Source organism: Triticum dicoccoides, chromosome 5A, assembly GCF_002162155.2.
Source record: "Triticum dicoccoides isolate Atlit2015 ecotype Zavitan chromosome 5A, WEW_v2.0, whole genome shotgun sequence".
Classification (NCBI taxonomy): Eukaryota; Viridiplantae; Streptophyta; class Magnoliopsida; order Poales; family Poaceae; genus Triticum; species Triticum dicoccoides.
The window spans coordinates 691,556,124-691,568,287 of record NC_041388.1 but is presented as its reverse complement, the minus strand read 5'-3'; the positions used below and the strand labels follow the sequence as shown (position 1 = coordinate 691,568,287).

Here is a 12,164-nt window from a genome sequence, read left to right as displayed (position 1 = left end):
TTGAAGATAGTCAAGTCGTGCAGCTATACAAATGTGGTGTCACGACTTCGATGTGGTTTAATTATCCTTACTAAAGCCAGCAGGTCATGTTGCACGGATTGTCATATGTCTCTAAGAAATATCTTTATAATTCTTAGCAATAGGAGTTATACTACAATTTCTCTGGTCTATAATCCAAAGCATTGTATCTATAAAGGTTGCTGGGATTGAATACAATTTCAAGTATTTCTAAAAGAACAACGAAGGGAAGAGCATTTCTCAGGAAAAAAACCGCGCCGAGCGCTGGCAATTTTTTTAACCATGCAACCTATCTATTTTATCCAATGATTTAATTTCGCATTCCATCCGATTGTAGGGCAAGCGGAATCATGTTCCCCGAGTACTACTCTATAACTAAGTCTTTCGAGAAACCATGGAAGAAGATAAGAGCTGGCGATTCTGAAGTGAGAATTTAGCGCCTCAAAGATGGAATCACTCAAAGCCAAGCCAATGTTGTTGGCACTAACTAAAAGTAAATTTTACGGTGCATAGTCTAATCTGACGGTTGATCAATGGTGTGATTATTTAATTTAAATCTCATAAGTCAAGTGTACTTTTAGGTTTTAGGGGTTCATTCAATTGACTGAGCTCAATTCATCTCGGATTTCCCTCTCACTGTATAGTAGTGCCTCGCTACCTCTCAGCATTGCCCCGCCCCCGCTCCTATTGCGTGGATCATGCACCGTGGCATTCCCTTGATGTGCATTTCCGCAAGTTGCACCAAGGAACGGATCATGCGTTGTGCCTGCTTTTGCCTCCCAGCCACCATCCAAAAACATGTTCACGAATTTATAAATTTTCGTGAACATATGAATTTCTTTACAAAAATCTTAAATTTAGACAATCTTGTCAAATATTATAATTGATGAAAAAATATGTTTTACTTGAATTTGAAAAGAAACTCAAGTATTTTTTTCATAAAATCAAAATATTCTGTAAAATTAAAAATGTTTGCTTATTTTAAAAATTTCCATGTTCCAAAAAATATTCTCAAATTTTGAAAAATATTTGTATAATTTTAAAAAAGGAGGGACCCCAAAGAAAACCCGTTGAGCTGACCAACAAAATAGAAGTGTTACCCATTAAAACCGGTCTAATTCCTACCAACGACCCAAGAAGTGATACTGAAGAACATTGTTTCTTCATGTCATGCTTAGACTGGGAGCGGCTATGTATCGCTGATGGCGTGATCAATGGAGGTCTCGCCTCAAGGCGCCCACCATGTCCCTACTATTGGGCCGATACGAGTAGCTCCCAGAAGGTTAGTATTTTTTCCCTTTTTCCCATTTGTTCATACTTTTGAAAGAAATATTCCAAATATATTTATCCCAAAAACTTAATATTACTTAATAAATTTAAAAACCACTAATTCAAATAATGTTAATGCAGTGTAAAATATTATTTAGGGTAGTTTTAGAAAAATAATCGATAGCATTAAGAAGAATCATATCATTTTGAAAATGGTCACACAATTCAGTAAAATGTACGTGAAAGTGAATAACTGTTTATGCAAAAAAAAATTGAGTAATTCAAGAAAATGTTTTGTGCCATACAAAAAAGTGTACATTATATTTACAAAAAAATTCACCCTTTTCAACAAAAGCATGTTCGCGACATTTAAAATAATGTTGTATACAATATAAAAAAGAGATGTTCTTGTGTTTATTTTTTTGTATTGTTCAAAAACAGGGATGAACTTGTATTTGAAATTTTTTAACACACATTCGAAGAAATATTCAAAAAATGTGTATGAAAAATGTTAATCATGTAGAAAAAATATTATAGATATATACAAAGAATGTACAGTGTCAATGAAAAAAGTAGACATCACACGTATATGTGAAAACAAATATTAATCATGTATTTAAAAATGTAAAGCGTGTAAAAAAATTGTTTCCGATGTATACAAAAATATACAATGTAGATGAAAAAATGTAAACATGTGTTAAAAAAAGAAATAAGAAATCAAAGAAATTAACAAAAAAAACCAAAAAAACCCGAGGAGAAAAAGAAGATTTTTTCAAATAAAACCGGTAAGAAAAAACACAGAGGAAAGCAAAAGAGGCTACATTACTGTGCAGTCTCCCTCATGCCGAGAAGCCAGACCAATTTATGTCTCGATCGATACGGGCGAGAAATAGCCCTGACGCTTAGACTGGGCCTTGCCTATATTGCACCGCACCCTTGGCTGCATATGTGTGTGTGATTGGTCGAGAAAATGCCGCAAAAAGAGGGGGAAATCTCGTCACAGCTAAATTGAACTAGTAGACGCTGCGCATGCTTCTAGTCTTAGTGGCTGTCCATTTTGGGGCCGGCAACTCTCTAAAGTCCTCCTCGATGGAAGTCGATCTTCTCGCTAGCTGGTGATCTTCTCGATTCTTGTACAGATACAGTAGAATGCATGCGTGTTTGACATGTTTTCATGCATGCGCCACCACTTGTGCAGAAGTGCTTGACACACCCACGCATGCATGCTTGACACACCCACGCATGCATGCCATGTGCAAAAGTGCTTGCACAGATACAGTAGAAGTCATGTTGCTCTCCACCACGATCGAGTGTATCGGCATGTACGGCCTCCGGAGTACCCACATCATGGGATATATTGTTGTACAGTAGCAACTACTCTATCTTGTATGCTCAAATGAGTCAAGACGTTTCGTGCAGAATCATATGTGCCTGCAATCATTTTTGATTGAATGTTCGCGGCCTGCACGATTGATTTTATTGGGCTACAAGTCAATCCAAAGGAAAAACATGCTTCTGGCACAGGTTGGCTGTCTCTCTAGCTGCTAGTATGAGTGGGATCGACACGCTAATGTTTATCCGACAGTTTCTGGCCAGTGTCGGTCCATATCATCGAATAATCATAAGGATAAATCAGTGTTTATTTGCAGGAGCCACATAAAACAATTTTTTTCACTAATTGGGCTGCTTACAATGGACTTGAGTAAGCAAGCCTAGTCAATGCTTTTGCTGCATTCATGAATTAAACAAACCAACTGCTCCATTCTGTTATAATCTCAATCTCTACCTCTAATAAAGTAGCTATTGTTTTTGGTTGTCTGTCACGTCTTTTTACAAAAGAAAACCTTGTCTTTTCTGATAATTAACCTGCAGTCCAAATTTAAGGCAGAACGAACCGTTTTCGTGCAGTTTACATAAAACCCTCTGGATTTTACGCTAAGTAACCCGCAGTCCAAATGTAAGTCACAGTGAATCATTTTTTGCACTTTTACATAAACACCCCTTATATCTACGGTAATCACCCTGCAGTCTATTATATTCAAATAGCCATATCTTTTAAAGCGTAACTCCGATTTTAACATGTTATATATGAATTTTGATTAAAAATATGTAGGATTTGAATATTATGTTATCTAACATGTTTAAATATTTTTAAATGCTATTTAGGATACAATGTTAATCAATGACGCATGATCGGTTTTTATTTCGTACCGACGCGGAACCATATTGCAACATGTAAAATTGAACGTTAATAATTAGGAAAGATTATAATCCTTGAGCATGTTGTACTTGCACCAGATTCTCTCTTTCTATATTTTTCTTGAGAAAAGACCTTACATGTGTACCTTTTCTTTGCAAAATCCACACTCATACATACCATTGGACTGCACTTTTTTTTGTAGTGAATACACAAACAATTTTTATAGAATGCACATACACTTATCAAATTCATGAACATCAGAAATACATGAATGTTTATTTTCGATGTATCTAAACTATTCGTGTGATAGTCATGCACGTTCATAGTGAAATCGATAAAAATACAATCTCAATTTGTGTTCCATCTGTTGCATGTGATGGTTATACATGTAGCCTTTCTTGAATAAACTTAATTTATAGATGCGGCCTCCTTTGTGTCAAACGACACCACAAAGGTGTTGCCTGAGTGTGGTTGTAGGTGCTTGCCATCAATATGACGAGTTAGAATCAACATTGAGCCGAAATGATAGCGGCTTAGATAAATCTTTTTACTCCCCGTTGCAACGCACGGACACGTTTGCTAGTAATAGAACAAGAGAGATCGTGAAAGTACGGACACAGCTGATTTAGTCTATCGTGAGTTAGCTAGCGATTATATATCTTACATTCTTCATAAGTTGGTCATAATTCTCTTAACATGCAAAGTGTTCACCTCAACATCCCCACTAAGCCATGCATTTAAGTCGTCTCTCCCACTAGGCCATGCAAATCTGCCACATAAGTGAACTTATCAATGACAATTATTTTTGCATTAGTCTATGCATGTAACGCTACCACATCATACATGCATGTTAGTCATCCTTCATTTTTTTCGAAATGATATTTTTAACATTAATTATAAAGTTTTTATTCTATTTTTAGACACGTTGTTTTATTGATTTTCAAGCTTATATTTTCTTTACATTAGATATAGTTATTTGTTTAATGATTTTTTATTCATTTTTTAACAATGTTACCATAGCAACGCGTAGGGAATCATCTAGTTAACAAAGAAACTGAGACCCTTGTTGACATGCTAGCTTAACTAACAGACTTTGCGAAGTTTTCATCGATGTGCTACATCCTTAGTGGTTGTCCATTTTGCCGCTGGTGAAGTACTCTTCAAAGTCTTGCTCGATGGAAAGCCAGTGATCTTGTCGATTCTTCTACAGTGGAATGCATGTTGACACGCTTTCATGCACGCGCCTAGTCCATTGCAGCTTGTGCCACCACTTGTGCAAAAGTGCATGACACTCACACACATGCATATGCACGCATGCCATTGCCTCCTGTGTAATATGTAGTGCCTGCAAGTCATGTCCCTCTCCACCACGATTGAGTGCATCACCGTGTATGGCCTCCGAAGTACCCAGATCCGTACTCTATCTACTATCTTGTATGCTCAAAGTTGTCCAATCCAATGACACGTTTTGCTGGAATCATTTGTGCGTGCATCGTAATCGTTCTGGATTGAAAGATCGCGTCCTACCAAGTCAAGCCGAAACGTATTCAGGAAAAACAAGCTTCTGGCACTGGTTGATTGTACGTGCTGCTTGTATGCATTGGATCAGCACGCTAGTGGTTATCTTAAAATATCTGACCAATGAATGTCGGCTCAAGAGATCAAGCAATCGTATGGTTATAGTACATCGATCCATCATCCTTTTCGATATAGGTATAGTGTCCGTTTATATGACTCTATGTTACGGAATTTTGGTGTTTGGCTGTGTACATCTAGTTACACAGAGGCCGGGTGATACTCTTAATGATGTGTATCTGCTTAATGCTACATTTTAATTAATAAAAGCATTATTTATCCAAAATAATGGTTATACCATAAAATCCATGAAAGGAATAAAATACTACCCGTAGAGCCAACCAAGATCTAGATATCTCTCTGGACCACATGCATGTTTGCATGATATAGATATCACGTGCCCGCTGATTTTATTTATTTGTTATTTATTACTCATTGATCAGCATGCAGGTTGCCAACTTGAGCTAAGACATTGTCCGACTCGAGATAACATTTGGCGGACATGAAGCCAGCACAAGATGATGCATCCGCTGGCCGCTAGTATAATTATTGGTACGCTTACGTGCATGATCAAATCTGGAGCTGCGTCCACTTCCCGGGCGTAGTGGAGCCATCGATCGCATTCTAGCTGCATATAGGTAGTTGCCAGTTTGGGATCTCACGCACTCAACAGCTAGCACTGTTCATGACAGCCGGCCGTCTCATTTAGAGCACACGCATTACGTGGAGGCGGGCTAGCTTCACCGGTTCTCTAGAGGATGGGTGCGGGGTGGTGGTGGAATCCATCCATCCATAGTGATGGGCAACAATGTACGTGCGCAATGTGTACGTGGGCAATTTTCAAAACATGTAGATCAACTGCTCGAAAGGAAGGGAAAAAAAGTTCTAACTCACTCACAAAAAGGTGCAATGACGAGTAGGAAGATGCTCTTGTCTCAATAGCCATGTTCGCGGCGTGATTGGTCACCGAGCCTTCATGGCAATGTTTACCCAATTTAATTTCTTCTGCCGAGATTTATCCATACATTTTTACGCTGTCACGACTGTATCAACAAGCCAGACCCACTATGTGAACAAACATCAGAAAGAACGAGTAGTGAGGTGACCACACGGCTCACCATTAGTGACCATTGGATTCTTTCTGCAAAAAATAAAAATAAAAAACAATCATTGGATTCACCGTTGGGGCGGGGTTGCGGGTTAGACGGGCATGGATGTGGAGTTGGAATATAGATCACCAGCCATGTCGGCATGACAAGTGTATCAGACGGTCAGAATTGGGACAAATTGTTAAGGGTGTGGCTAGGTCTCAGTCGGCTGAGACTTAACCAAATTCAAGTGACATAACATGTAAGAAAAAAAGAAAAACTTGAACGGATCTCCCTATAAGATCCCACGAATATAGCATCGACTGAGACTTGGTTAAGTCTTAGTCGACTGAGATTTAGCAATTCGAATTGTTAAATTGGGTTAAACTCGAAAAATTGTAACAACTTCTAGATGAAATGGGGTAAACAATATCAAATATTAAATATCAGGTAAAAAGTGAAATTATTCACTCAATAATTTGACTATGTTGCACATGTTTAGACCTATATATTCCATCTCTAAATTTGTACATGATAATGTGCAACTTTTTTTGTCGCAACCTGTCTTACTATTTGTTGCAACGTGTAATTTCAACTCCTAAATTACACGTGAAGTATGCGCTACCAAAATAATAAATAAATAATTACAGTGTTGTGCAGTACAGTGCAGTTCGTTGTGGATGCAATTCGGCCGGCCGTCACACATTTATCTTATTTAATATATGCACCTTTTTGGATGAGATATTGTATGTGCCTTTACATTAGATTTGTTGTTAGTCATAGGCCTGATCCATCACCTGGAGATCATAAGCTTTACAAATAGTACATCTTTTCAGGACAACATAAGCTTTTCATAATGATACGTGCACCGTCCTCCGTACCCTTGTGCTTTTTCTTTTCGAACTTAATCACGATCATGTGGTTATCCCACTACCAGTACTGCATAAACCCACCACTAACCTTTTTCGAGATTCCAACTGATTATACTTTTTTGGCATGTCAGTAACGGTTAATCCGCACCACTTATTTGCAAAAAAGAAAAGGAATAATCTGCACCACTGGTTGAGCTAGCATAGAAGCTTGTCGTGCATACGTGTCATGTGCATCCTTCTTTCACTATTTATAACACATATACATGTATTAACAAAAAGGAACAAGAGTACGCCATGTTTCTGTTTGACCAAATGGCCAAAAGAAGGTTTGTGAAGAGATCCATTGCCCCCATGAGCCTGTGACTCATACAAGGAGTGCCTCTGACTTCACCGAGGAAAGAGATTGTAAATAATACTAATGCTTATCACGTCACAGTTGAGTCAGACTAGCATCATCGATCTCATCCGTTGATACTACAGTACAAAGAGACATCAGTGGAAAGAAGAAATTCATTAAGGTCTTTATTATCTATGAAAACAGCGTGGGATGATCATGTTTATTCGTACAACACGTGACAGAAACTATGAATCGTACAACAAATTTCTCTAACCACTTCTACTCAAAGAGGTCTTCATTAAGACGAGCAATCAGTTGCGTGGTGTACATCGATGTCGAAATGTCATTCAACAAAAACTTAAACTCTCGAGAAAACATATACAGTATATACTGCTTAGGCACCATTCATCATGGGTTTTTTCATCTCCCAGGCCGTTAGTTTGGACACCTTGATGTCGGTGTCCCCGTTGTTAAACACGTAAAGATGCGCGTCTGTCCCGATCGCCATGGATGGGTACACTCTCGATAGGATGCAGGTCTTCCCTCCGGCGCCGAAGCTCTCAACCACCGAACGGTCGATCTGAAAACATAAATCAACGTTGGTCAATGAAAAATTCAAATACTCATGTGAAAGAAAGTGCACTAGTCAAAATGATGTTACAAACGAGCTTTGTACGTACTAAGCTTCTCAAAGAGATCTTCCCGAATGAGATGTCGGTGTCGACAAACCCGGCAAAAGTCGGCTTGTATAGACCCGGGGTGAGAGATGACCTGTTGGCACAAAAGAAACAAAAAGAAAATGGTTAGATGAGTTAAAATGTATTGGCAATAATATTCCCTCTCATTTACACTTGAAATTTATGGACAGATTCTCTATCATCAAGTGAGAAGTTGAGGGGAGATGAAAGAGGGATGTGGTGAAATCATACTTGGTGGGGTCACTGCACATGAGGACGAGAGGCTTGCCATGCCCATCCTTGAAGACTCTGAAGAACACGGCGGTCTTCTCGGCCAGGTTGGAAGAGGCCAGGACCCAGAGGCCGAAGGGCCCCACCCCGCCCTTGACGTCGGCGTTCTTCATCCCGCACAGCTTCTGCGCGTCGTTGGCGTAGGCCGGATCGAACGGCTCCGCCTTGTCCAGGCTCGGCACCTCGAAGCTCACCTCCACGTCAGACTGTCAAAAACAAGTCGATAAGTATTAGCCAGGGAAGCTTGTTTGGAAATGAAACGAGGAGTGCACGAATTGACGAATCTGGACCAACAACATGCATCCACGGCATTGACGGATTGATAGACGATTTGCAGGCGACGAAAGACCATTCAAATCGTGGTGAGGATGATGCAGATGTGTGAATGTAAAAGGTAGTATGAGGGGAGGTTGAAAACGAGAGTTGCAGCGGCGCCTTGCAAGCAAGCAAGATCTAGCGGAACACGGGCGTGGACCTGTGACTTTGGAGTCCATGCTGATGGTGACAAGGACAAGCCGGAATTGGGCACGCAAGAAGGATCGTGGCCCGTCAGACATGGACCAGAAGCTACCTAGACAGCGACACTGACTGCACTCGGATTTAGCAGTAAGTACATGGTGGTACTGACCTGATAGGACTGTAGGCCAGTGACCTCAAAGTGCTGGCCGGGCTTGACGACCTTGTCACCCACGCTCACAGCCTTGCCCCTCAGCTGATCCAGCTCCTCCACCGGCCACTGCAGCAGCTGCTTGCCGCTCGGGTCCAGCCATATCTTCCTCGGGATCGCCTGCACATGCAGCACAACCAATCAGTTCAAAACATGCACTTAATTAACTCGAGATTGAGGATGATGCAGAGGAGCACGTAGTAAGGACGTACATGGATGCCGGCCCATCCCTTGGCGTTGTCGTGCGCGACGCTGTCGGACTCGTTGGCCCAGCCGAGCAGCACGCGGCGGTTCTTGGCGGGGTCGTAGAAGGTCTTGGACGCGTAGAAGTTGCCGTAGTCGTACTGGAGGCGCTGGTAGACGTCGCCGGTGGGGTTGTCCGGCACGTACCGCTCCGTCCGGTTGTTGTAGGTGCCCACGGTGTAGTAGTCGTAGCGGGTGAGGTCGAGGCTGTTCTTGAGCACGTACTTGTAGTGCGGGCCGAACTCCGAGGTGTCGAGGCCGTTCGTCTTCCCGGGCTCGCGCACGGGGAAGAAGTCGGGGCACTCCCACATGCCGGTGAGGGCCGAATGGAGCGGGTGCTTGGCGCGGACCCAGTGCTTGAAGTCCCGGCTCCGGTACAGGATGGCCATGCCGCGGAGCGTGCCGGGCTTGAGCCCGCCCACCAGCATCCGCCAGAGGCCGTCGCCGGCGTGCCAGGCGGTGGTCGGGTCGCGGAACTGGGTGGCGTTCATGCCGGCCTCGGGGACGGCGATGGGGTTGTAGCCGGGCTTGACCCACTCGCGGAGCAGCGGGTCGGAGGGGTCCTTGGGGAAGGCGATGTTCTGGATCTGGTAGTTGGTGCCCGGGCGGTCGATGCCGGTGTAGAGCATCGCCACCGTGCCGTTGGGCAGGATCGTCGCCGAGCCGGACCAGACGCCGAACTGGTCGGTGGGGATGGACGGCTTGATGGCCGGGTCGAGGGCGATCCAGTTGATGAGGTCGCGCGACACCGAGTGCGCCCAGATGATGTTGCCCCACACCGCGCCCTTGGGGTTGTATTGGTAGAAGAGGTGGTACCATCCCTTGTAGTAGAGTGGCCCTGTATGTTCCAAAGAGAACCACGTCTCAAACATGTCAGCTAGCTGCTAAGTGCTAACACAAGTTGCATGTTGTCGATAGTATCACAAGGCCATCCTACACACTGCAGCATGAATGTGCATTTTGAATAGTACTAAATTTTCTTTTCCTTATATTTTGTTCTACAAACTGAAATTTGGTCTTTGATGCTCTGATAATCTAAAAAAAGTGCTGCGCACATGCACAAACTATTCAAGATCTGGTTGGGTAACAGTAGAAGACAGAGACAAGTAGAGGAAATTGGTCGCAGAAGTCGTACCATTCGGATCTAGAGTCGATGAGTTTCGCCGTCCCAGCAATCACGATCAGACACCCAAAGAGACAACCAAAAAACAAGTTAATTAGAACCAAGCAGCTCTTACAATAAGCTCTAGTAAACAATAGCTATGTTAACATATATAAATAGTACTACTCCTACTACAAAAATACAGATCAGATGTAATATTATATTCTGAACCATGATTCGTGGCATGGTGAGCTGGAGGACTCCGTCGTCGTCGGCCTGCGAGAACTTTGAACTTGCATCTCTACTTTTCTCAAGGAACTAGAAGAAGAAAACAGCTGCTGGACTCCCTAACTAACACGGCGAGAGAGAGAAAGAAAGCCATCAATTTTGACGCGCCCTCGCCGGCCGGGCTGCAATCTTTTGCTGGTCAAACTAACACTTGGCTACAAACTAACCAAAAAATAAACAACTACTCTAGTTTATGCTACTATGTATTATCTTTCTTGAACTCTCAGACCTATGTGTTGTCTGTGGTGTTGTATCCGCCCCCATGACAGAACAAAACACACCTCTAAAATCAGCATCGGCATTACGGATGGACATATTTCTCTGTCTACGGCCTGACATGTTCTGGACTTCTGGCTATACATGTCTGAATTTAAGAACGAGAGCTATATCTAGCTTGAAGACGGAGCAGGGCATAAACATGAGAAGATTCAGACAAGTCCAGCAAGAGCAGTTGGTATCTTACCGTTGATCCAGTTCATGGGGGGTTGGAAGTGGTAGCCCGTCCGGAGTAGGGGGCTGAGAATGGAGGCCGGCACGGACGGCGACGCCGCCTCGGCCTCGAGGCTCCGGCGGACTTCATGAGACGCGCCGGCGAGCTGCAGGAGGAGCAGCAACGCCAATGGCGCGACCACCCATTTCGGAGTCCCCATTGCCTGCTTGCTTGCAGTTAAGAGGGGAAGACGAGAGAGGGGGAGACAGGGATGGATGGCGAGAAGACCAATGGGGCAGTTTATATAATACTCGGGTTAGCGCGTATGACCAATCGGATGAATTTTCTATATGCCGCATGTGATTGGCGTACGCTGCTTAGAATTTTGCAACCGATCAATCGGCAGTTTTGTTTTTCAAAGTACTGTATGAGAAAAGTGGCACCACTCCATCTAGTCAAGGGTCAAGTTTACAAGGCATAGTTTGATTGTTACTCTATGTTAAACATTTTTAACTTTGATCGAGTTTGTCAAGAAAAATATCGATATCGACGGTACTAAATAGTATCACTAGGTTTGTCATAAAATTTATTTCATATTGTACTTGATTATTTGAATTTGCAATGTTAATATCTTTCTCGGTAAAGCTGTGTTTTATTCCCTTCCGAAGTTTTCAGGAGTGTACAAAACTTGACTGTCGATGAAAACAACTGACATGTCATATACGGAGCATGAAAACTCAAACATTAGCAATACTCCGTCGAAAAAGCCAGAAATTAGACACTGCACACGCATTGTTTTCTTCATTCATGCAGCTAAGTTATTTCCAGACTGCACCAACATGTCTTGCAACTAGTCGAAAAGCCAGAACATTCAACTTGGTTATGAGGCGCCAAGCCCTGTCGTGTCATTGTCATACTAGCACGGAGAAATATCCAAGATGATGAAGGAGAATTCTAGTATTCTACCGCAAGGCCAAGAGAAAAGTCTCCGACTCGTAGTAGATGGTTTCGGACCTATTTAACTGTGGGGAAAATGTGGTAATGCTCAGGAGAATCCTTACAAGAAAGTCCCCCGTTGATTTCATCTGAACAAGCTCAGGAGAAGAA

At 42.5% G+C, this 12,164-nt stretch overlaps 1 protein-coding gene across 1 annotated transcript; it reads right to left on the bottom strand.

Moving 5' to 3' along the window:
* Positions 1-7,514: 7,514 nt before the first annotated feature.
* Positions 7,515-11,326, bottom strand: LOC119304205 (beta-fructofuranosidase, insoluble isoenzyme 1-like). The gene is made up of 7 exons (XM_037581377.1): positions 11,091-11,326; positions 10,373-10,381; positions 9,207-10,075; positions 8,956-9,114; positions 8,289-8,533; positions 8,040-8,130; positions 7,515-7,939 (listed from the first exon to the last, which is right to left on the bottom strand). The coding sequence occupies exons 1-7, from the start codon at positions 11,275-11,277 to the stop codon at positions 7,754-7,756; spliced, it is 1,746 nt and encodes a 581-aa protein (XP_037437274.1). The 5' UTR covers positions 11,278-11,326; the 3' UTR covers positions 7,515-7,753.
* Positions 11,327-12,164: the final 838 nt, after the last annotated feature.

Bases quoted from the DNA above. Each gene is read 5' to 3' on its own strand.
- LOC119304205 (XM_037581377.1), bottom strand. From the start codon at position 11,277: ATGGGGACTCCGAAATGGGTGGTCGCGCCATTGGCGTTGCTGCTCCTC. The intron at 9,115-9,206 runs GTACGTCCTTAC...CTGCATGTGCAG, and splicing joins AGGGATGGGCCGGCATCCAT to GCGATCCCGAGGAAGATATG. The intron at 8,534-8,955 runs GTCAGTACCACC...TGTTTTTGACAG, and splicing joins CTGGCCTACAGTCCTATCAG to TCTGACGTGGAGGTGAGCTT.